The sequence below is a fragment of the Pollicipes pollicipes genome, unplaced genomic scaffold, assembly GCF_011947565.3.
Source record: "Pollicipes pollicipes isolate AB1234 unplaced genomic scaffold, Ppol_2.1 Scaffold_4881;HRSCAF=5763_pilon_pilon_pilon, whole genome shotgun sequence".
Taxonomy (NCBI): domain Eukaryota; kingdom Metazoa; phylum Arthropoda; class Thecostraca; order Pollicipedomorpha; family Pollicipedidae; genus Pollicipes; species Pollicipes pollicipes.
The window spans coordinates 38,925,041-38,947,339 of NW_023596576.1; the positions used below are offsets into that span (position 1 = coordinate 38,925,041).

The 22,299-nt window shown below is 52.3% G+C and overlaps 2 protein-coding genes across 2 annotated transcripts; one reads left to right on the forward strand and one right to left on the reverse strand.

The window, feature by feature from the left end:
* The first annotated feature begins 1,695 nt into the window (after positions 1-1,695).
* LOC119101122 (uncharacterized) lies at positions 1,696-10,756 on the forward strand. The gene is made up of 7 exons (XM_037224396.1): positions 1,696-1,737; positions 1,917-1,974; positions 6,977-7,210; positions 7,576-7,722; positions 8,761-8,838; positions 9,813-9,958; positions 10,350-10,756. Exons 2-7 carry the CDS (start codon positions 1,924-1,926, stop codon positions 10,483-10,485), a joined length of 792 nt encoding a protein of 263 aa, XP_037080291.1. The 5' UTR covers positions 1,696-1,737; positions 1,917-1,923; the 3' UTR covers positions 10,486-10,756.
* Positions 10,757-12,001: 1,245 nt separating this feature from the next.
* LOC119100904 (putative GPI-anchor transamidase) lies at positions 12,002-18,803 on the reverse strand. Its single transcript, XM_037224101.1, has 8 exons — positions 18,511-18,803; positions 16,659-16,798; positions 16,182-16,317; positions 15,755-15,963; positions 15,336-15,453; positions 14,536-14,646; positions 12,644-12,822; positions 12,002-12,326 (listed from the first exon to the last, which is right to left on the reverse strand). The coding sequence occupies exons 1-8, from the start codon at positions 18,580-18,582 to the stop codon at positions 12,239-12,241; spliced, it is 1,053 nt and encodes a 350-aa protein (XP_037079996.1). The 5' UTR covers positions 18,583-18,803; the 3' UTR covers positions 12,002-12,238.
* Positions 18,804-22,299: the final 3,496 nt, after the last annotated feature.

Here is a 22,299-nt window from a genome sequence, read left to right on the forward strand (position 1 = left end):
TAATCCAGGAAGCCTTTCTCATGAAGCTACTTGCATATTTGGAGCCAACACCTCGGGCTGTTGTTGTCAGCAAACTTACACCCACCAAGGGGGTTGGCCATTCTGACAAGAAGCGGTTGTCCAACAGCTATCCCCATCCGCTTCTTCCTATTTCTAGGTTCGCTTGGTTGCATAGCAATATTTTCTATCAGGCGACCGGGTAGATGGTTGAATACCACGCCGGTAAGTTGGGCGTCAGTTTGACCTCATGAAATCTAAAAAAAAGAACTAAAAAAGCAGCCACACCAAATTCATAGAATAAATATATGTGTGTGAACTCACTTTTTTAAACTTGCATAGTTCCCTAGATCACGATCCTTTGTTCAAATAAGACAAAACAAAGTCAAGGCAGAGCCCTATCATGAACCTTGAAGAATTCAATTTACATTTGTTACCTCCCTGTAACCAAGTGATTCAAAATGAGCGTAAAAAACTATTCCACAAAAGCAAGACATCCAGTAAAAAATGGCGGCGGCCTCACCATTTTGCCTAATCGAAGATCAATGAAACTAATTGTAATCCTGACTTCTATTTTTTAAAGAAAAGGTGATGTCAAAAGAACCATCTCAGAGCATACCGATTCGTCTAACACTGTTGTCGCGTCAGATTGAGCGGTTCCCTAGGAATTCCTTCGCTAGCAGCCATGGCCTAACTTTGACCTGCAAGGTCAGTGATTTTGCAACTTGTATTTGATTTCTTAGGACCAAAGTATTTGCTTTTGAATTGGCTTCAGCTATGTATAGCTCGGCGTTACTGCGCTGCGACATTCGGGAATCATTTGGAAACAACCTTTAGGGGGCCAAATTGACCCCCACCCGAGCGCGTGTTAAGGCGGGTCATGATATCAAGGCAATGTCAGCGACAGCACAGCTTCCCATCCGTAAGACAATACTCAATTTGCTTTTTGTCGCTCCCAGTATGTTGCAGGCAGCCGTAAAACAGCAGTCATTATGCCACCAATTCGAAGTTCCTGGCCAGTTTCGCAGAATCAAAGGGTATGCCCCTTTCGACACGGTGTTAGCCTGATTTTATGCCGGAATATTGCCGTAAAAGTCCAAGGAGTCAAAGTACGCAGAGATCCATTACGTGGCATTAGTCATCATGGGTCATCACCAGGAGCACAATGCCAGCAGTGGCTAGTTGTATGAAGGCCTGCACTTTTTACTGTTACTAACTGACGCGTTTAATCGACAAGAGTGGTCAGCCATCGGTGCGTGAGATCGAACCGTGTGATAGAACATCCGCGGTGCTACATGACAATGACACCACCCATTATGGTGGGCATGTGCACGAATAGAGGCCATTCCCACAGAAAAGCCGGCTCTCCTTGGAGGGCTATCGCCAGCCTTGAAGGTCTCCACAAATCGGCATACTTACCGGAAAGTGTGAGGCAGGCTCTCACCTCTCGACACGCCTGGACCCCGACCGACAGCCAGAACTTGACGGTGACTCGGAAACCCATGTCTCACGGCGTGACCGCCCCCCCCCCCCGCCGTCGCCCTGCGGCCGCGGCCGCATCCAGAGGTCAGCACGTGGCCAAATGGGTCAGGGGGTGCGGGCGAGGCGCGGTCGGTCCGCCGGCGGGCGCCGGGCAGGGCCGCCCGCGTCCGCCACCGCCGCCGCGCGCCGCCGAAAGTGAAAGTAGATCATATACCGGCGCGTCGTCGCAGCACGCTCACACATCGCCGTCTTGCCCAGGTCAGACGGACCTCCCCGAGCGGCGATTGGTGCTAGTGCTGTCGTAGTCGAGTCGGCCGTCGTGTCGCCTCAGTCCGCCCCGGTAGCTGCCTGTGAGCGGTTGCAGTCGCCCGCTCGCCTCGCCCGTGAGCACGCAAGTCCAGAAGCGCGGGCTAACCGGCCGCTCCGTCTGGTTCCAGGTCCACTATGAAGTGCTGTTTGGTGATATCGACGCTCGTCGCGGCCGTCGCCGCCCAGGTAAGACCCGCAGCGAGGCTGAGACCGAGGTCGGTCGCGTTTCCGTGACGTCTCCCGCGTTCAGACGACCAAGCTGGGTTCGTTGGTCACGGGTGTCCTTTGTAACAGACACTTCAATCGCGTATCTAAGCTCAGCCATGGCACACGTCAAAAAATGCAATGTAGGCGTAGCCCAAGACTTTTGAGAGGAGGCTGCTCTGCTTCTCGGAGCGTGTCTTCGTGTCGGAAATTCGAGAGATCGAATGGAAGCAGTCTGGTTCGATGATCAAACGCAATTTATATTGCATTTGCTTATTGAAACCATTCTCAAGCGGCGTACTATCCTTGCACCAATTTCTGAGCATTTCCCGCACCTCGGCAAACCTTCCAAACGTTTCAAGTGTCGCACGTATCTTGGGCAAAAGCGGTAAAACCTCAATTCCCTTGCTCACGAGTCAACCAACGGCTCCAGAACTTCTGTGCTACCTAGTCTGTCCTAGTTACTGTCTGATACAACAAGGAATAAGTAATTACAAGTGTTACAAGTCGATACCATCGCGTCGAGGGTCTTGTTCAGCGTCAAGATCTCTCCGTGTCAGACGCTTAATTGATTATCACAGTCCAGGAAATCACCTCTTTTTGTTCGCTTGGGGAAACGCTGGCTACCTTCCCATTGATCAAAGTTAGCTTCATTATTACTTCAAAACGGAGTCGGAGTGTGGCGATTGAGCAATGGACAACTGGCAGTGTCGTGTTTTTGCTCGAGTTAAATTACTTCCCGTCATGTGGCTTCTCCGAAGTTTTTCCAGTGGTGAGAGCACGAAATGGACGTATGACCGAAAATTCAAATAATTCAAATGCAAATACCTAGTAGACTTTTTATCAGTTATATTCAGGTACAGTGTAACGCGATAACGTCCAAAAAGATATCTTGAATCCGGTCAAATCGACTTCAAACTCGACCTTAATCAAATCAACTCAAGTTAACTGACTTGTTGCACAGGGTGGTCGCACTCAGGCTCACTGATTCGTTAACAATGAACTTTGACTTAAGACGAAGTGAAGGCTTGTGCCGGACGTGGTCTGACGTTTTCAGACGATGTAGCAGGCTGGGTCCGTCGGATGCGGGTGTTCTTTGTAACGGACATCCAAATCGCATACTTATTCTTGAACTGTAGCAGGCCTTTGTTGATGCATTCTACATCCATGAGGCTCAGTCTGGAACCCAGCCCTCACTCAATATTATGTTCTGCGAAACAGCCAACTCTGTCACAACTCGTGTATCAGTCAGGATTAGGTCACTTTAGTTGCAATTCATGTTGGGCCAATAGATATATTGAAAATGCACCCACCGTTGTTGTTGTTTATTGGTGTTTTCGGGCGCGTCGACTGCAATGGTCATTTTGCGCTCAGCAAGTGTATCCAACGTTCCCCACATGCCATTAGGTAAAACAAAATGTTACATGGTACTAAAGCAAAATATAGCTGTAGACGTTTCTTTCCGTTGGGGTTTCGGTTGGTTTGGATAAGTCAGGTTACCTTCAACTTTGTTGAGTCGGGTCCACCTTGCATTCCATACAGTAAAATGTTACGTACTTGTAGAGCGAAATATAAGTTTGGGAGGTTAAGGAAGCATTTCTGGTGGAGTTGGGTTGGTTTGAATTAGGTAGGCTGTGTTCAATTGTATTTAGTCAGCTGCGTTTGATTAAGTTCAGTAAGTTGGGGTTAGTGTGTCAAATTGATCACCAGCCTTTGCGGTTGATTGGGCTATATCCCAGGACGTGTCATTTTAGGCAGCCATCTTTTCGGTCAGCACGTGTAGAGAGCTATGTCGTCAGAACGTGATATTTGCTCAAAGACGTGCTCACGTTTCGGACTGCAGTCAGGCTGTACTGTGACTACCCCGTTATGGATGCCGTTGACAGAAACAATAGTTCGGAATCTTGTGAAAGGCACGAAACCAGCAACATCTCCAGATCATTGCATCATTCGTGGATTTAATTTTGCAGTTTTCTGTCCAACTCCGTATTTTTTCTTGTCCACTCTGCCACTTGTTCAACGCGGCGCCCGATGGCTGGCTCGCTCCAGACATCTATAAAGGACTTTCATTGCCCGCCTTATGCATTTGTATGTAAGGCGCTGCACTCATCCTACACCAAATTGGATCCTCGTTCCAAGAAACCATGTTCGTCATTTGATTGTGGTTAGTGTCATTAGTGTGGTTAGTGTGGTTAGCTAGACAGAGATTGCACGACGATCAGCCATGACATTTGCTAAAACTGTGCATTGATTAAACGTTGAACCTTTCTTCACGACTGAGTGCAAAACGATCGGGGCACGCATTACAGCCAATAAGTCTTGCTCGCAAGCTTGCTCTGGTGGATATATGTCACCATATTGTCACCTTGATGTCACTTTATCGGTTCACCGCATATAATCCCGTGATCAGTGGCACCTGAAATTAAAGAGCGAACTTGGGAAAACGAAATCACCCTCAAACTACTTGTGATTTGTGTTGTGTAGTGATACACTTCAGTGAGTACCAGTTAACCGGCTTAGTTACGGCGCGTTTTCTCACATCTGATATGCATGCTGCAATATTTGACTTGCAGGCGGCCGAAATCATAACTATTTATTTCAAACACGTCGCACAAAAGTTGCAGGTCATCGTTTCCGAAATACGAAATCTCACGACGTCATGCCTTAGAAGCGACCCTTTGATCACAGCAATGACAACTGTAGCAAACACATCGCTCTGAACCCGGGAGTACACGCGCAACCAGCGCCCACGCAGCGCCGAACGGAATATAGCATCTATCAACCGCGTCGGCGGCAGACGCTGACTCAGCGCGGCACCTGTTTTCCTCCCCAACCTGACCTCGCACGCGCCGGGGATACCGGCCTTGCTCCGCAGCAGGTGGTGACACAGCACGCGCGCACCCGCCGCCCCTCCCCCCGTGCCGTTGTTGGGCGGGTCCCAGGCGCCAGGACAAGAGCGCTCGAGCACCGGCCATAGCTCGGTGTCGGTCAAGGCCAGATCCGTATCTGGCGCACTTGGGACGCGAGGTCCGGTCCGGACGGTGCCGTCAGAGAAGGGGGCCACGCCAGCGGAGGGCACGCGGCTAAGAAACGCGTTTGCGTAAAACTGCGCTGAGAAATGTGACGCAAGGAAACTTAGACGGGCGTGGCAGAAGGCTGTGCGCCCGACTCTCGCATACAATGGCATCTACCGGTCTCGTGAGCCCGCCAATCGCGTGACGGACGAATGCATGGGCAGTCGCCAACCGCCGTCAGCAATCCGGCGACCTGATCGACCCATTTCTGACGGCAGTCGGTGACGCATCGTCGGTGGCTGATAGGACCAGTAGAGAACAGCCCGGGGCCGCACCGCAGCCCGAGACAGGACCGCCCTGTCCTCGGCCCGGCGCCCCGCCGGTCACGCCCGAGCGCCCTCCACCCGGGCCGCGTCGCGGATACAGCCGGGCGCGCGCCGCACCCGGTCGGCCGGCGCGGCCCGACGTGACGCCACGTGCCGGCCGGCAGCCGCGCCCGGCGACATGTGTCGCTGCGGCAGCCTTTCTCCGCACGGCACCCGGTGTCGTCGGCCGGCCGGAGCTGCGGCGGCTGCGGCCGGGCGCCGCCGACGGCCGATGAACCGTGGCGAGACGGTGGCGACGCGGCAGGCAGCTGCCGCTCCGACGAAAGCGAAAGGGTTCCGCCGCTCGCGTCGGCGGAACATTGCATGCTTCTCTGCAACCGTTCTCAGCCGCTGCGCGTGGGTGCTGCACGACGTTCATGTCGTAAGCAGTATATTTGCCATCGAGTGGTGTTTTGGGGGGTGGAAAGGAACCACTGTGCCTTGCTCCAAGCATCTACAGAGATGATAATTTCTGCATCATCACACACGACCAGTCTGTATTTATCCAGGGAAAAGTGCGCGAGGGAGAGTTATGCAGTAGTTTCAGATAACCATTTTGGTTCATCTCCCCTTACTGTTCCTACTGCACTCTTCAGATGCACCCCTCACCTGTCATCCATCCGACACTTCGCCGATCCAACACCTTGTATTCGATATGACGTCGATCCAACACCTTTCATCCGATACGACCCCAATCCAACACCTTGCATTGGAGCCTTCCAGCAAGGTAACATTCATCAAGGCGTGCGAAGGACGACAACTGCATCGCTGTCTTCTTCGAAGCTCATCAGATGACGCATGTTTGCACCCTCTCTCCCGACACCTGTCGCCTCCACTCCCACGGTGAAGTGGCTTACAGAAACTAAACCCATCACGTCAGCGCCATACCATAGCCGTAAACATGGGAGACTTCTGCGGCTGACGGGCTCGGACGTGGCGAGAAAAGTGAGCGGGCGTTCTCGGCGGCGCCGGGAGAAGGGCGAAGGGTCGTCCCAGGATCCGGCCGGCACGGGCGTCGTTAAGCGCGGCGGTGGGAACCACGGGCCGCGCGCCCTTGACTGCCGGCGGAACACGCCAACGGCGAGACGTTTCGGCAAGCGGCGACCACAGGCTGCTAGCAGCTGCGGTCTCTCGGCGGTGTGCGAGCGTGCGATGGCGTGTTGACCTCGACCCAGGCTGCCCCGCTGCGTATGGGTCCGTGACCCCGCTGTGTGTCCCTCAGCTGTGCTCGAAGCCCCCCGGCAGATCCGGGGTGCGTTCGTCTCAGAACTTGACAATGGCATCGACAACTGTGGTCGAAGCCCCCCGGCAGATCTGGGGTGCGTTCGTCTCAGAACTTGACAATGGCATCGACAACTGTGGTCGAAGCCCCCCGGCAGATCCGGGGTGCGTTCGTCTCAGAACTTGACAATGGCATCGACATGCGCTGGCTCAATGTGAGGTCGGTACTTTTCCAGGTGTTGTTTGTATGCCCCGTTTTACCACTACACCGACGCGGTGTTGGGTAATGCTCGTCTCGAGTCCGGCATACCCGCCGTCTCACCCCCGCCAAGCTGCATAAGCCAATGACCAAGCGACCTCGTCACACATTGTCCCCTGCCTCAGGGCGTGCTGCCGCCCGTCGTCAACAATGGCGACACCCTGTACCGTGACGAGGTGCCGAGGCGAATCCGGCCGGCAGACAAGCCCAAGGTGGAGAACCCCGAGGACTACGATGTCTACTTCGACCCGAACCTCAACTACAACGGACCGCTCGTGGCTGCGCCCATCCTGGAGCCCATCCAGCCCGCCAGGCCCAAGTTTGTGCCCAAGCCCTTCGTGCCCCGCGAACGCAAGCAGGTGAGGCCGACGAGAAACGGGACGAGAGTACGCCGGGGACGAGGTTGGTTAGGTGACGGCATGGACGGCGAAATTGTGGGCATATATAAAGGCTACGGGTTGTGGATGGGCCAGGACGGCCACATTCATGCGTGTCATGATCTTGGGGCTGTCGTAGTCCAACCACCGACAATTTACTCTGTCACGTCTATTCTCTGTCTCTGTATTCAGTGACCCTTTGAGTGAAGTGAAACGTTGGCTATTAACCGGCACGGCTGTTGGAGGCAACCGAAATAAGATTGTGGAGGAGCCCGAGCGGATGATCGGCTCCTATGATGCGAGACCGTGTCGCTGTATGTCACACGTGTCATCCGTGTGCGCGGCAGGTGAAGAAGCTGCAGCCTGCCGGACCGGTGCTGTACACGGCCCCCGAGGCCAGCTACGGCAGTGAGGCGCGCTACGGCGGCGCGCCCGTCCAGGATCTGAGCAAGATCCCCGGCCAGCCCGGCCAGGACTACCCGCTCTACGACGCGGTAAGGACGCCCGGGGGAGGGACAGCGCGATACAGGGCCACCCAATCCGGGAGGAGGAGGGGGGGGGGGGGGGGGCACCGGTACGACGCGGGGCACCTGGGGCAGGGGCACCGCTAAGACACGGTAAGGAAGGCGCAAAGAAAGTGCGATGTCGGACAAAGCCCCCGACGTGCTCCAGCAGAATAGCAAGGATGGTAGGATAATATGGGACGAAAGCACCCGATGTGCATTAAACGAATAAGGGGAGGGGGTAATGTCGGGCAGGACCAGTCGCCCTGTGACAAGGTGCGAACGAACGCCTGGGGGTAATCCCGACATGATTGTCCAATCTTAAGACACAATGGCACAAGACAGGGCCGGGAGAGTCCGGACGTAGATCGATGGTCAAGGATATGCGTCAACACCAACCGCGAAAAAGCGTGGAACATACTCCGGTCCTAGGATAAAGATTACTCCATCAACCACCACTGCCCCAACAACCACGGAACCCTACAAATGGCACGCCTATGTTGGGTAGCCCATAAGCCAGCTAATGCTAACAGCTCTACACGGTAAGCCGATGAAGAACGATACGGAGCTCGGGAACTACCAACGCTCTGGACGGTATTCCGGACCAGACGGGGCACGCGCCCAATCTGCCCCGCCCCGCAGTCTGAGCTCCCGTCGGATCGCGACTGCGCGCCAGGTTAATCGAATAATGACCTCATGCACGATAACTTCAAAGTTCACGGACCAGAAGCTTTCACAGCCATACAGATCCCCTTCATTCGGCCAGAGCTGCCGAGACATAAGCTTCTCAGCAAGCCTCACAATTGCCGTATAAGACATGCAAGGAATGTACACTAGCGCGAACGCAACAACGACCCGGCATTCCGCCCGTAACAACTGCACCATTGCAACAGCACGACACAGTTCCGGGTTGGACTCGCTCCTCGCCACGTGACTGGCAGTGGGCCTCAGCGCCCGGGTGTTGCGCGCGGCTCGGCCGTGCAGCCGCGGGCGGGATGTGCGCTGACGCGCCCGCCGCCGTGCCCGCAGGTGCCGGAGACGGGCTTCACGTGCGATCAGGTGCCGTACCGGCCCGGCCTTTACGCCGACGCCGAGACCGGCTGCCAGGTACGTCGGCGCCGCTGCCGCCGGTCGGGCTGCCAGAGTGCATGACGCGTCTCGGTCTTGATCTGGGGCAGCGTTAATGTCTGTGGTCAGATGAGTCCGTGGGTCGCTATGGATGTGCTTCCTAGAAGCATTATTTGTGCCACGAAAGGGGCCATTCAGCGGGTGATCGCAACAATGTCCACAATCCCAGCATCTGTCCGTTGTGTTGCAATATTGTCCAAAAGATCCGTCGCCCGACATTACTGTTCATCAGTGTGTGCCAGTGTTTTAAGAGCTACAGCGGCCTGATATGTTACGCTCCATTCGCACAGCGTGAGCGATGCCCTTGCACGGTGAACTTTTGGCCCAAGATTTACATAGACGAGAGCTTGCATGTATCAGCATTGTAAAGACACAGCGTACATGAATATGACATGAAGACAGAGGAGGGGGACAACACTGCGATAATTGCAACGCTTTTTTGTCTACTGTCTGACCATCCAATCGCCTAGAACGACATCGCAGTGGGGAGAGAAAACCACTTTTACGATGTTCGGCCGAAGAACCACTCCCTAATTACGCCTCGAATGTTTTCACCACAAAGCGGCCATCGCACCATTCGAGTGACGGTGATGAAAGATTTAGAAAGAAAGGGAATTAGAAATCAAGTGATGTTTGTGTCCGCATCGCATCCGGTGACTGGTCCCGACCTACTGTCCGTATCCCATCCGATGACTGGTCCCGACCTACTGTCCGTATCCCATCCGGTGACTGGTCCCGACCTACCGTTCGTATCGCACCCGGTGAATGGTCCCGACTTACTGCGTCACTGCCATCGTTTGTAGCCGACGCAAACCACACGCTGACTGGACTGGACTCCTCGAGCCCCGAGAGCCGGCCAGCGCACACGCTGTGTCGGTCTAACTTGCGGACACGGCTCCGCTGCTGACAACGCACACCTGTGACGCTGCCCACCCTCGGACGTGTCCCACCAGGCGTACCACATCTGCGGCGAGGACAACCGGCACGGTTACGCCGGCGCCTCGTTCCTCTGCACCAACGGCACGCTGTTCAACCAGTACGAGCTGACCTGCGACTGGTGGTACAACGTGGACTGCGGCGCCGCCGTCAAGCAGTACGAGTGAGTCAGCCGGGCCCGGGGGTTCAGCGTCGGCTTGGGACGCGGGAGAAGCGAGCGTCCTGAGGTCTGAGACGCCCCGGCAGTGTCAGCGCCAGGTACACGCCCGGCTCACGTGCATGCATCTCCCAATGTCCGATTACCAAATGCTGAGGCACGTTACGACAGACTATCGCAACCAAACGCTCTCGTCAGGCTCGTTAGTGGCATTTCATGGTCTGACGTTCTCAGATGCACGGGAGTCTTGCCGTGTTCATTTGACCAGCCGGCATGGAGCATCACGCTCGCCCTCGCTTTGAGCATTACTGTCGTGGCAGACGTCCCCGCCAGACACAGTACCTCCCTGCTGGCCGGTCGATCCCTCGAAGCCTTATACCCGCTCTCGTCGTTTCAGCGTAAACTTGGATCCGTACAAGAACCCCTACCTGCCGACGCCCGAGGAGGAGGCCAAGCGGTCCTCCCAACAGTACGCGCCGGAGCCGCAGTACAGCTACGGACCGGGCTTCGCGCCCGAGCCCTACAACAAGTAGAGCTCGGGAAGCGGTAGACTCCACCGGGGCGGCGCGCGGTGTAACCCTGGAGACGGGCGAGTCGACGGCGACGTACCGGTGCGGTCTGCTGCGCGGGTGGTGAATGCGGGAGATTGTGTGGGAGAGTAAGTGGAGAGTCGCGAGCGGAGTGTGGAGCGCATGGTATTTACGAGTCGATAAGGAACCCCTGTACCTGCTCTGACCAGAAGATTCGTCGCGGGGGACTGGACTGTCGTGTCCGCCGCGTCCGCTGAATACATGTCCTACTGAACAGCGAGTTTGATGTGTGCGTTTGCGCACAGTTACTGATCATGCGTCGATTAATGCCCGCAGTGGTTACCACCCCGGAATGGGCATCGTTGGACCTGTCCGAAGTTCATTTTGATTCGTCTCAGATGATGACACCTGCGTGCTTCTGCCCATCTGGTATTCTGGTATTGATCCTTGCCAGACAAGTCTGCGTGCTCTAGTCGTAGTGTCAACCCCACTCCCCCAACTTGGTCACCACGTGACAGCGGAGTACGTCAGAGCACACCCGGATCCAGTGACAAAAAGGCTGACTAACCGGTCTCCACGCGTCATACACAAGAACGATGACCGTGATCCGGGATAGGGTGTAAGACGACTGCTGGTGCTATTTCCGTCCGCAGTTTGTACGCCTGGACGAACCCACGTCACCATTAAAGTTGGTCAGCCATGGTTCACCTTTATGAAGGCTCACGTCGACAAGGCGTCTTCGGTGTCACACACCCCGTGGTCGATCGTTTTAGTCAGCTACCGCATAAAAACTGACATTGTTGGATGAGCAGAACCTAATTTTGAAGTGCGTGAACAACCTTTCTTTACATATTTTCCTAGCCAAGGGATCGCCCGGATAACCTATGTAAGCAAGCCAATTGATGAGCCGTCGTTCGCAAGAGTTTTAATGCCTGAGATCTGACCGTTAAGCCGTATGAAACAAAATCTCTGAATCTAGGGATTCTCAGGTCTTTGCGTTTTTGCTATTAAATCGCACCTTTATACCGTCACAGAACACGTTGTGGCATGTCCACCAGGATGCGAGGTGGGAAAAATGTGAAAGCTTTCCAGCCACGGCACGTTTGTAGACATGCCGCCAGGTCTGGCGCTTTCATGCACAGCCGCCAGGTGGTCGCTCGCGACACTCGCGCAGCACGGCGACACAGAAAAACGCAAACGAGCTCTGGGCGATCCGGCCAGTAATGACACACTGCTCCAACCGGGGCGGAGGCGAGCCGTGGACGGCCCGCTTCCAATTTGACCTCGGGGGGGGGGGGGCAGGGGGAGGGGGAGGGGACAAACGCGGTGGGTGATGGCACCCACGCAAGGTACAGGTCAGGCTAGCTCATGACCGATCACCCGCAGCCAGCCTCGGCCCAGCACAACGAGGGCAGGCTATTTATAGCACAGCTGTGGGCAATTGGCCTTGCAATGGAACTGCTCGGAATTCACGGAGACGGGAGACTACATCCACATTATATTACACACGCCAATAAAATACGAGGTACGGCGGCTCAATCTCACCGGGCGAAGCAGAATGTTCATAATGCGCAAGCAGAAACCTGTCTCATGCGATGTGTAATAAGCATCACAATTCGCCCGCGGCAGAGCGTCGTTGCGCTCGTGCAAGCTTTGCAATCACACATATTTTCTCCGTCACAAGCACTGACACGACGGAGAAAGAAAACTGAGAGTAACTGCAGTCCTGGATCGGACTTCAGTGCTGCACTCGGGGCTATGACATGATGGGAAACTGAGGCACGTATCTATATGTGTTGGCGGCGGCGGCGGCGGCGGCGGCGGGTTCGGTCTCCTCTGCAGGCCTGCAACACGGGATCAAATCAGAAGGGGAACGCAGCTGTCTGAATACCCGGCCATGGCAACAGATCGGCGTTTCTTGTTCTTAATGGCCAGCTTTTGATTGTCGCTAGTAAAAAGAGCGAACTTTCTATAGAAACTCCAGCAAAACCTTCAACGAACTGCAGCTTGGACAGACTTCAGACCGGCACTGTGACCGACACACCGACAGCCCAGCTGCCCCGAGGATGACCAGCGGACTGGGCGCCCCAAGCAGTGGCCACCACTGAGCACGCGACTGTGAAGCGGCAACGGTGAGGTGCCGGCTCGAGCGAGCACTCACCGAGGCGGCGCGGCCGGTTCGGCGGCCGACTCGCCCAGGTCCACCACGTGGTCAGTGCGCTCCACGTTCCGCACGGAACCGAAAAACTCTGTGACGCGCACGTCGGCCGGGTTGCGCGGGAACAGGTCACTGCGCACGCCCACCGTCGACACGCACTGGTGACGGGGACACACCCGCAGCTGGAACAGACGTCACCGGTTACAGGGGTCAAGACAACACTGGTGACGGGGATACAGCCACAGGTGGGACAGACGCCAGTGGTCACAGAGGTCAGGGGGCACTGATGACGAGGACCCAACCGCAGCCGAAACAGACGTCATGGATCACAGAGGTCAAGGGGATACAGGTGACAAGGACATGCTCACAGCTATAACGGGCGTCTAGTAGGTCACAGGGGTCAGTGTAGGGGGCTGGTGACATGAAAACACGCGTTTAACGGATCACAAGAACCAGCGGAAGAGGAATTAATGACGGGGACACCAACGGCTGGCACGGGTTGTTCCACGGAGCACAGAAGGCACGAGGAATCCGGTGAGGCTTTCACATCAACCACCATAGTGAAGTATTGTAATGTACTACACTTTATCAGGCCACTTAGCATTATAAAGCTATCTTTATTCCTACATGCACAGGTAATTTGACATTCACAAGGCGACAAGCTTAAACACGACACAAGACATGTGCAAGTTGCTAAAAATGTCAGGTACTTTGCAAATGTCACGGACAAGGGCCTTAAAAAATGAGAAGGGCAAGTCTACAGTCATTGCACGAAGGGCAAGCTTCCGTGATTGTTCTTGGAACGAGAGAGATAAATGACTAGATTGACGTGTACTGCGCACGGTGTTCTGATGATTTTATAATCTTCTGGACACTAAACCAGTCCAACCGTCGCGGAACATCCGACACATGGTCACATTCGTCACGCCGAGATCAGTAAAGCTGCCAAGTTGAATACTTCCTGTAATGCCACAACAGCAAACCTGACCGTAGTAACGGATACGGGAGCACACGGGTGCTTCCATGATGTGTGACAGAACATTGGCAGGTAACGTGTCTGGCATTTGGGAGAGTGACAAGGATGTCAAAACGGCACCTAGTGACATGGCCCACGTGCAGCTCTCAGGACAAAGCTGACTCCATGATCACGCCTAAATTACTGACACGATCTGAGCATGGGACACATACCGATATGATCGCTTATCCACACACGTGACGTCGGATGAACCACAGATCTGTAACTCACGGATCAATAACAGTGATATGCTCTAGACAGACTTGTGCTTGTTCCGAACTGATTCAGAGTCGGCCCGGAAATGTTCGAAATGTGAACGGAATGAGGGCAGTATCGCTTTTATAAAATATGCTGTGAGATGGACTCAGAATAGCGTCGATTCAGCCAGAGATAAGTCGGCTCAAATATGAGCAATCTTATATTCTTTATGTATGCCACGTGACAGTGGTATATTAACACAGTTTCAGAACAAATGGTTAACTTGTCACTGGAATGAGCCTCGCCATAATTCATTCAGAGACTGAGGTATATCATCTCGAGTTGGACTCGCAACCGACTGGAGGTTTCCCTGTGCCGCTTTCAGCCAGAGTAAGCTGCACAACTTACATTGCGATTCAGTCAAAATCGATTTAGCTGGGCAAAATAGCAAAGTAAGGTTTCATGGGGACCAGATTTGGTTTAGGGTGCTGTAGGAAGGCACCTTCACATTAAACCAAACGTGCGGGAGAACCTGAAACAGTAGGACAGCCTCCATCCTGAGTGGCACAACCACCTGCAGCTGAAGTAATAACTGCAAATTGGTGACCATGCATCGTGCGACGTAATGCGTGGCCGACAAGACCAGCCAATGTGCAGCCGCCCTAGCTATACATTTCCTTACAAAGTCAGCCATAGACTTCTTGCTATCCTTCCTCAGCTTTTCCATGAAGTCCAGCGCGTGGTACGTATACTTGTCGATGACGTAAACGCCAAGCGATGCGTCCAAATGGTGCTGGAAAGGGAAAACTGCCTCAGGAAAAGCCACACCGCGCATTAGAGCCAAAGTGGATCGGCGCTAATCAAACTGCGGTGCTCTCAGGGCACGCAAGAGCCTTGAGAAACCAACAGCATAAAGTCCACAGCAGCACCAGGTCGGCATCACTCTTCGACCGCCAACACATCATCACGGACGACACCCGACAGCAGCGAATGTCCACAGCAGCACCGGGTCGGCATCACTCTTCGACCGCCAACACATCATCACGGACGACACCCGACAGCAGCGAATGTCCACAGCAGCACCGGGTCGGCATCACTCTTCGACCGCCAACACATCATCACGGACGACACCCGACAGCAGCGAATGTCCACAGCAGCACCGGGTCGGCATCACTCTTCGACCGCCAACACATCATCACGGACGACACCCGACAGCAGCGAATGTCCACAGCAGCGCCGGGTCGGCATCACTCTTCGACCGCCAACACGTCATCACGGACGACACCCGACAGCAGCGAATGCCCGGCCTTATACGTGGGCCCAAGGCGTCAGCCACGTCTAGAGGAGCGTCAGCAAACAGAGACTAACAGCAATTTGAACAATCATTTCAATGCCTACAGAGAGCCACAGTGTTACTAGCAGAACCAAGAACCATGTCACACAGCGGCCAATCATCACCTGCTGGTTTACTAAACTACTCACAGATAGCGAGTCCTCCCCAACTTGGCTACTCGCCACTGCCAGAATGTTGGGCGAGTAAAACTTTTCGTACATTGATGCCGCCTGACACGTGTCGATCATGAAGAATATGTTGTTGTACCTGGGACGGAGTGCCACAAGTCATCCACAGTAATCATAATTGTGCCACAGTACCGAGGAAATGAACAGAACGCAGCAAGGAGGAACAGACGCATCATGTACCACCATTCTTGACCAGTGTAACTTAGCCATGTAATTATTTGATTCAACCTTCAAAAAACACAATGATGTCCAGAACTCTCACCTTAAGGAAGATGACAAAGACACCCCAAAATGCGTGATTTATCTCGTGCAATCGTCATATCGAAAAGTCGGCTCTGTGTTTCTACCGACTGCGGGGAACATCTCAGCCCGTTGCAGACCTGCGCTGCTGCCACATCTGCTCGAAGGCGTCGGCCAGCTCGGTACTGGTGATCTCCTCGGCGTCCTGGAACTTGAGGAAGCCGTCGCCGCCGTGACCCGTCATGTAGATGAGCACGTTGCTGCGGTCGTCGGTGAGCAGGCGCTTGGAGGGCGGCGTGGACGGCTCGAGCCGGCCCGTCAGTAGGCGCACAAATCGCTCCACCGTCACCTGCGGCGAACGGTACCAGTCGTCTGCTCGGTCGACACGGCAGCGGCTCGCAGACACGGCCAGCGCGGCCGGCCTGCGCTGTCGTCACTCCACAGCGTTGTCGGGTCGGTGCAGGGGCGGGTGGGCTGGACCGCGACACGGCCGCGGCATAACGCGCGACAACCGTGTGCGCGTGCGTGCAGAGGTCACTGCAGCCGAGCTCACTGTCACACCCTCACCTCGTCCCCTCGGTAGTCAACTTCAACGTCGCTGCCATAGACGTTGATGTGCTGGTTCGCATTGTTGAAGACGGTGGCGGGTCGAGGGTTGCGGGGGTTGCAGGCCATGTCATCCGCCAGCATCAGGATGATGTGGCTGAAAGAAAGGAGTCTTGTCAGCAGACCGCACTTTTACTTCGGGCGACCCAGTCAGGTCAGGTCAGGTAGATTTAGGTTTCAGTTATTCACACAGCCACATAATGGCATTCACTTGTTCCAACAAAAAGTGAAAACTGACAAACTGTTGATACTTTGATGGTGTGAAGCATCATACTGCCACAGAAAACATCAAAACAAAATCCAGTGCAAGTTCACCTTACAGTGCAAAGGTAGCCCACATATTAGGATGCCAAGCTGAACCACAATTAAGTGCTGCCACTGTATAAATAATAAAGCAAACCACAGAGAGGAATTTTCACAAAAACATCAAGACATTACCTGTCTGGTATGCCAAGTTTCTTTACACTTCTGTAGACAGAAAGCACATTGGCCACATGTCGGTAGTTGAACCAGAATCTAGATGCATCCACCAGGACGGCCCAGTTGTTGGTATGGTTTGCAAAGAACCCTGATGGTATCTGAGGGCATGGATAACATACATGACAGGAATTGTGGGTATGACCACTTCATGCAGCTGAATGATACAAAATGCTATGTAAATACAGGAGGCATTTTCAGTTTCCTGCTCTGCACATACAATTGATAACAAGAACAACAACTTTGTTGGCTGCACTCTTTTCATACAACATGTAATGATGTTGCCCTTGAAAATCTATGCACAATGACCCATACAGGATCACATGCATCCCATGTTACTGGACCCTAAAGCTCTGCTCACTCAGGGCCTGCAGTGGGTTGACCATCTGCCATGTGCTGGTCACACCTGATGCCGGCCTGTCTAAGTCCATAACAGTTCATGTGATGGCAGATGATGATGCCCACAATATTTTGCTCATTGGTAATGTATTGGCCCCAGGATGTAGCCCAACATGTAGCCAGAGAAAGCTTCATGCAAACCAGACTGCCTGCAATAGGGGAATTGGCCAATGGAGTTGGCAATAACTGTGTGTGGGTGTTGTTACCTGACAATGCTGAGTACATGTAATGTGTTTATGCTTATTTCTGTGTTTTCATCAGCATGTAGTATATTTGTGCTGTACTGATTCAGCAAAAAAACTGATGCATGTAGATCTCAGACCTGTGTAAGAATAGTCAGGAGTGCTTGAATTTTACAGGATTAAATATACTTTGTCTAAAACCATCACTTTAGAAAATGTCTAATGACACATATAATGTTTAGAATGTAATGAACATGCTATGTAATCACATCAGTGTGCACAGTGCAATGTGGCACTGTGCACAGTGCAATGTGGCAACCTGCATCTTCTTCACATCATAACCTTCGGTACTGTTTTGTCCCAACATTGATAAAAAGTGAAATATGCCATCACACTTACTGAGAAAACATGAGAAAGATCACCAGTATCAAGTCAGCTGTAATTTTGGACAAAATTTGTATTGAGAATACTTTGATTCCCAGGTTAACAACTATTATATATATATATATATATATATATATATATATATATATATATATATAATGTATATATGCACATAAAACCACATATTTAACTATTACTATGTATATATTAAGCTATATATATATATATATATACACCACTTATTGGAGCTTGTAACTTGCCAGTGAAAATCCATGTGTTGCACTGAACAACCACACTTTGGTGTGCTGTACTTTTAGACTTGTGTTTGCAGGTCTCATGATGGGCCAGACTGTGCTGAGTTTCCTATTATTTTTGTTTACTCAATTTTTATATGGCATAACTGTCAAATACAATCTGCAACAACATAAATCAATGAAATGTTATATATCTATGGACAGAAATTGGTGGTGAGGTACTTGAAACAAACTCTGAGCACTCGCTTATTACAATCTCGCTGCTACACCAAATATATTAAGCATCACATGTATTTTTTGCAGTCTGGGCTTGGATGACCATAATAATAGATATGGATGGAGGGGCTGAGATCACTATGGAAACAATACTATCTGATGAGCACATAACTCACTAGTCATGACACCTTTGCTGCAATGGCTAGCTCAAGCATTGGCTGAGGCATTGATGATATTTTCAGGACAGCTTCAGCACCTCATACTAAGGGCAGTCATTAGCTACATAATATATTGGTAGAGTATGCCACAAACTACAGGCCAATTAATTATTAAGTAGCTGGTGCAGCACACAAGGCTGGTGCTGAGTCATTGACTTACCTCATTTGTAGGAGTCCCACTGGTCAAAATACACAGAGCAAAGCTGACGATCAATCTTAAATGATACTTCATCCTTAGCTCTGCAAACAAATCATACACCCAAACAAATACAAGAGAGCCAACTACGAGACCGTTAGATATCCTTGGACAGTGCTAAACTATCGGCACAAGAATAAGGTTTCCATGAAACCGTTTTCAAGGGAGATATTTTATATCTCGCACACGTCTGCCCACGCGTCCTTTCCAAGCCAAGCTTGCCAAGTCGCGCCCAACGCGCAGCAAATTCGCGCACCAGCCAGGCTCGATCTTCAGATTCTCATGCACCGGCAAACGCGCTAAGAACGAAACAAATGCGTCATATATGAAAGTATTTTGCAGCCTAATGTAATGCAGCGATATGCATCGGGGGGGGGGGGGGGACTAAAGAACAGCATATCAAGCATATGTGCTCCTTCTCCGAAACCGTTCATTATATTGCTTTAAAACCTTCACCAATCAATGCAATGCGACGTGGCTAGAAAGAGGGTTGCAATATCGTGACACAGCCTAGAGTCAAACACCGAAAAGGCGCAGAGGGAGAATTTCCACGTAAAAGCAGACTCTCTCTCTCACAACCTACCCGTCTCATTGCTACCAAAACTTAACATTCGATGCGCCATACAAGAGTTCCTTTCAAAGTTAAGACTTTGGTGTCCCTCTGCAACGATCAAAAGCCATCAAATTCCAATTCAAAGGATTTTTGCTTACAGACAACCCAGAACTCAGGGCAAACCGCGCTGATCGCCTTACCATTCAATACGCCGTATCCGATGTGTCCCGTCAAGTTAGCGTCGTATTCTTATTCGTATTTCACAAACCTCTTTTTCTAAGTCACTTAAATTGACCTCTACAGGTCCATGAAGGTAAAAGCTCTGATGCTCTGCCGGTACTTGGCTTATCTAGGAAATAAATCCAATAAGATGGGGGCAGCATATTTATCTTTATGGTGTTCACTTTTGTCACAACATAACAATCACCTTAAGATCTAAGGTCAGGGTCACATCAAATTGAAAAGCATGGTACCCCTTAGCTCACGAAGGAAGTGCCACAAAGGGCGTCACATTTCTGCTTGCGGTCCTCTTTCGTTGCATCTGGAAAAACTTAATTTCGAGGCCGAAGGTCAAGATAACACAAAGCGCAGTGCCCCAGCACTTATTCCTTCACAAAATAGATTGCGACTCGCACAGGATCACTGCGATGTCAAGTCCTCAGCGACTGCCTATACAGCGTTAAAGTAAGTGACCAATAAACAGACGTGTGTGTACTGACCTCGCTGAGTTTATGGCCTGGTCAAAATGCGCAATACCTGACACACATCTCAGCTACACCACAATATCTCGCAAGAAGTTTTCGTGGCGGTCAACACGCGAAGGACTGATGGAAAATACGTCTATCCCGCAAGAGGTAAATACCAAGATGCGCAGAGAGAGCGCACCATGTCCCAGCGCATTTGCGATTCTGCGGCACCTCTTGAACTGCTTACACTTCTGTCAGTTTAGTCCCAATAACGGAGCCCCCTTCCCCCCCCCCCCCCACCAAACGTTCGGATGAGGGGCCGTTTTGACGCCTTCCAAAGTTTTTCCAGGATGATACCAAAGGGCGCGGCGTAGCCGCGACAAATTTTGCATAGCTGTAGACAACTGAATAGCGTCTGTTTTAGAGGAAAACATTTTGATGTACCTTGTAAAGTCGCTAGCCTATAGCAGGTCCAAAGTCAGGGCCATGGATCAGCAATGGTAATTTCTAGGACAGTCTAATCTGATGCAGGAGCAAAGTATTGCACAAAGCCACACATCTTCGAGATAGTTTCTTACGCAACACAACTGAATTAAAAAATTCCATTTGTACCTACACCAAATTTTCATTGCAAACCTACAATCAGGTATGAATGTCAGACCAAGGTCAAAACCGACCTCTTTTAATCGAGAGCTTGCTATTGAGGCAGTTTCTGGTTCTTTCCAAATTTACCAATAAAAGGGGCCGCACCATAATCGTTCATACACTTCTTAAAGGTCAGAACAGGTCACTGGGCTAAAATGACTGACGTCAATGTTTTGTTTCAGGAACATAGCGCCTGGCGTACGTAAGCCTTGATACCTATTTAAATGCAAAAATCAAAGCATTTTGAAGGATCTTTGTCACCATGACCTTCTTTAGGTCTGATAAGTAACTGACGTAAAATGAGCACCAGTGACCTTTTGCTTGGAACAGGAATCTAGGTTTATCGCGGTTGGGGACACTGTGGACACCAATATGAAGGTTTACCTTATTTGGCCCGAATGTCACGACCTAGGACCCTCAAATTTCGAGCGAGCGAAAAATATTCAACAGGGTGCCGAGCGCGCGTTAATGAAGGTACATGCGGCGGAGGGTGTGCTGGATGACATATGGCCGCGAAGCTTAGGGGTGAGGTTATTGTGCTAACTTTATCTGACCACGAAACGTTAAACTAACATGAACATAAGCCATGTCCACACCAATTAAGGTGCTCTGAAGCACATGGATGGGCGCAGACGGAAAATGCGTGCACTACAAATAGTACGTCTTGGTGCACTCTTGCCCATCAACCTTCCTAGATGCGTCTGCTGTGAGCTGATATCGGGAACACTCAGCGGCAAAGAATCCATAATAAAGAATATTTATTCAAATAACATGGTATACAGAATACAATTTAACATCAGTACAAAGTATATCCAGGCTTGCCACGTCCAAGTACGGGGTGTTTGGCTGGCGGGAGTGCCCAAAGCGCCCGAGCCCACGCGGGCCGCATGGCGACAGGGACGAGGCGGACGGAGAGTACACGGGCAATCGGATACAAACATGATCCACGACGGTGTAAACAACCACCTCCGACGACAGCGCCACCTCGAAACCCAACCAGCGAAGCAAACTTAATGGCTAGCTTAACGATAAACGACAGGGAACCCAAACCATGTGATCGCAAACGCGGGCCGGGGAGGAAAAAATTCGCTCTAACGAAGCTAGCGTTCGATCAGAAAAAAATCTGAAAGCCGGCGAATCGACAACAAAAACGACGCTTGCAAAGATCATGGGAGGCTGAACGGATAGTGATTAACTAAGCAAAGGACATGCCCGCTCATTTTCCTCCCTTGCCCCGCCTCACGAAAACGAGTGGCTAACTGGACAATTTGGCTGGCTCCGTTCCGTCAGGCAACGACGGCCGGGACGGCGGTCCGACCTCCTGTCTGCCCGACAGAGACGTCCGACACCAAAACATGTTAAGCAATCACCTGCACCACACAAAAACGTTACACTAGACTAAACAAACAACTGAAGACAGCGGAGACGCCGCCGCCCACGGGGGCGTGATTGCGGCGAGTCCGGCGAGAAGGGGGCGGTCGCTGAGCGGGCCGACTTGGCGGCAGTTGCCGCCACGACCACTGGGACACAACACGCAAGGTACGGGGCACAATTTCCAGCGGCAGAGCCGCGATCACATGGGAAATTTCAGTAGCTGCCAGTTGGCATCGGGTGCGACAATTCCGGGGCCGACGGCCGCGAGCCTGGCGCGGCGGCCCTGGCGGACGGCGCTGACACGGGGCAACACAAAACGGTCCATGCGGTCGGCGCGACCACGGGCCCGGCTTCTCCACGGCCCGCACCCCAGCCGTCAGCGAGGCTGCGGGGCAAGACACACCGGCGGCCGCCAGCGTCTTTGGTCAGTCTAGTTCCCCATGCGGAGCCGAACCCGGAACGTTAAGCAGGCGAGGGTAACTACAACGTTTGTAC

Excerpts from the sequence above, each read along its gene's own strand:
- LOC119101122 (XM_037224396.1), top strand. The coding sequence starts at position 1,924 with ATGAAGTGCTGTTTGGTGATATCGACGCTCGTCGCGGCCGTCGCCGCC. Across the intron at positions 8,839-9,812 it reads ACGCCGAGACCGGCTGCCAG|GCGTACCACATCTGCGGCGA; the intron begins GTACGTCGGCGC and ends GTGTCCCACCAG. Across the intron at positions 9,959-10,349 it reads GCCGCCGTCAAGCAGTACGA|CGTAAACTTGGATCCGTACA; the intron begins GTGAGTCAGCCG and ends TCGTCGTTTCAG.
- LOC119100904 (XM_037224101.1), bottom strand. The coding sequence starts at position 18,582 with ATGAAGTATCATTTAAGATTGATCGTCAGCTTTGCTCTGTGTATTTTG. Across the intron at positions 16,799-18,510 it reads GTGGGACTCCTACAAATGAG|ATACCATCAGGGTTCTTTGC; the intron begins GTAAGTCAATGA and ends CCATGCCCTCAG. Across the intron at positions 14,647-15,335 it reads TTGGGGAGGACTCGCTATCT|CACCATTTGGACGCATCGCT; the intron begins GTGAGTAGTTTA and ends TTCCCTTTCCAG.